Source organism: Plasmodium reichenowi, chromosome 10 (assembly GCF_001601855.1).
Source record: "Plasmodium reichenowi strain SY57 chromosome 10, whole genome shotgun sequence".
NCBI classification, from domain to species: domain Eukaryota; phylum Apicomplexa; class Aconoidasida; order Haemosporida; family Plasmodiidae; genus Plasmodium; species Plasmodium reichenowi.
In genome coordinates, this window is record NC_033655.1 from 1345434 (window position 1) to 1348062 (window position 2629).

A 2629-nucleotide genomic window follows, 5' to 3' on the forward strand; every position below is an offset into this window, starting at 1 on the left:
AAATAATATTTGGTTTGTTGTGATTATATGATTAGAGGTTATCATTTAAGATATTTAATTTATCCATTATAATTAGTATATATAAAGAGCCAGAAAATCAAAATAAGAACTATGTGTTATTATTACTATTAAATAAATAGATAAATATATATATATATATATATTTATGCATATATATTTTTTTATGTGTACATTTTAGAATGGATAAATTAGTACCGATTGTAAACAAATTACAGAATGTTTTATCATCTTTTATTAGTAGTGAAACTTTGAGCTTACCACATATAGCAGTGGTAGGGGCTCAATCAGTTGGAAAAACCTCATTACTAGAATCATTAGTAGGTTTAAGTTTTATGCCTAAAGGAGAAGATATAGTAACTCGGACTCCAATAATAATTCAGCTAACGAATTCTAAATCAGATGATTGTTATTGTACCTTAACATATTGTGATTATGATAATAATAGAGTAGAAAAACATATAGATGATTTTTCTATTCTGAATGAAATATTAATTGACGTTACAGAAGAAATTACTGGGGGTAATAAATGTATAAAAGAAACTCCTATTATAATTGAGATTCATAAAAATGATGTTTTAGATTTAACTTTAATTGATTTACCTGGTTTAACAAAGGTCCCTGTTGGGAACCAGCCACAAAATGTAGAGGAGCAAATAGTAAATTTAGTAAATAAATATATAAAGAATCCCAATTGTATCATTTTAGCTGTTTCATCTGCTAATATTGATTTAGCTAATTCAGATAGTTTGAAAATGGCTAGAAATGTAGATCCCAAACATGAAAGGACTATAGGTGTTATAACTAAATGTGATATGGTTGAAAAACCTGAAATATGGAAGAAAATGATTAGTGGATCACTTTATCCTTTGAAGAAAGGTTTTGTAGCTGTTGTTTGTCGAAGTCAGAAAGATGTAGAAGATAATATTACTATTGAAATGTCTATTAAAAAAGAAGAAGAATACTTTAGTCAATGTATTGATTTTTCAAATCAAATGGAATGTATTATGGAATGTGGTATAAAGAATTTAGCCAAAAAATTAAATAATATATTAATTGAGCATATCAAAAATACAGTACCATTTTTAAAACCTAAAATTGATTCATTAAAAAGTATTGAAGAAGAACGATTATTAGAATTAGGTGAACCTATGGATAATATGAATCGTTCAGAATATTTAGCAGTATTAGTTAATTATATAACCAAATTTTCACAACAGTATCAAGATATAATAGATGGAAAAGTTTTTTATAAAGATAGAGTTGATGAATTAAAAGGTGGCGCAAGAATACATTATATATTTAATGATTGGTATATAAAATCATTAAATGATTTTTCACCATTAGAAATGTTAACAGATGAAGAAATTCGAATAGCTATAAGAAATTCTAGTGGTCCACGAGGAGCATTATTTGTACCAGAAAGTGCTTTTGAAACGTTAATAAAAAAATTAATAAATTGTTTAAAGGAACCTTCACTTCGTTGTGCTGATCAGGTATATGAAGAATTATTAAAAATAGTTGATAATTGTCGTATAGCAGATATGGAAAGATTTACTAATTTAAAGAGTGCTATAAATGAACAAGTGAAAATATTATTAAAAGATTGTTTACAACCAACGAAAGAAATGATAAAAAATTTAATGTTAATTGAATTATCATATATTAATACAAGTCATCCTGACTTTTTAAATGAACATTTTATGAAAAATGTATATGATAAAGATAATGATTATATAGATGAATTAGATACAGTAGTTCACCCTAAACATAATCATAAAATGTTACAGCGTCCAAAAAGAGAATATCAAGAAACATGTGGAAGTAATATGAATTATTCAACTATACACCATAATAATACATATAAAGAAGAAATGAAAATGTGGAAACATAAAGAAGATGTTAAATCTTATAGAAATAAAGAAGGTACCAAAATTACTAATATAAATAATAATAGAGAAAATGTTTTTGTTTTACCAGTGATTCCAGAAAAAATTATACCAGAATATTCATCTTCATCTAAAGAAATAATAGAAATTGACTTAATAAAATCATTAATTAATAATTATTTTAATATTGTTAGAAAACATATAGCAGATGCTGTACCTAAAGCAATTATGCATTTTATGGTTAATACATCGAGAAAAACTATGCAGAAAGTTTTAATATCAAATTTACATAATGGGGAACTTTTCAACTTATTTAATGAATGTTCATCTATTAAAGTAAAAAGAAATAACTGCAAAAAAAATCTGGAATCTTTAAATCAAGCAATAAAAATGTTGGCCGAGATTAGGAACCAAGAAGTTTAAAATGATAAGATTTTTATGTATAAGCAAAGGAAATAAAACTAGCACATGTATGTAAATATAAATATAAATATAAATATATATATATATATATATATATATATATATATATATATATATATATATATATATATATATATATATTTGGGATCTATCTATTTTGGTAATATCATTCTTTTTTTTCTTATATATATATTATATATATATATATATATATATATATATATATATATATATATATCTATTAGAACAATGTCCATTTAAAATATTTAACAATTTATAAATTTTTCTTCACATATATA

At 23.4% G+C, this 2629-nt stretch overlaps 1 protein-coding gene across 1 annotated transcript; it reads left to right on the plus strand.

The window, feature by feature from the left end:
- Nucleotides 1-200: 200 nt before the first annotated feature.
- On the plus strand, nt 201-2330 carry PRSY57_1036600 (dynamin-like protein; the record flags this gene model as incomplete). The annotated part of the gene is made up of 1 exon (XM_012907953.2): nt 201-2330. One exon carries the CDS (start codon nt 201-203, stop codon nt 2328-2330), a length of 2130 nt encoding a protein of 709 aa, XP_012763407.1.
- Between the last annotated feature and the right edge of the window lie 299 nt (nt 2331-2629).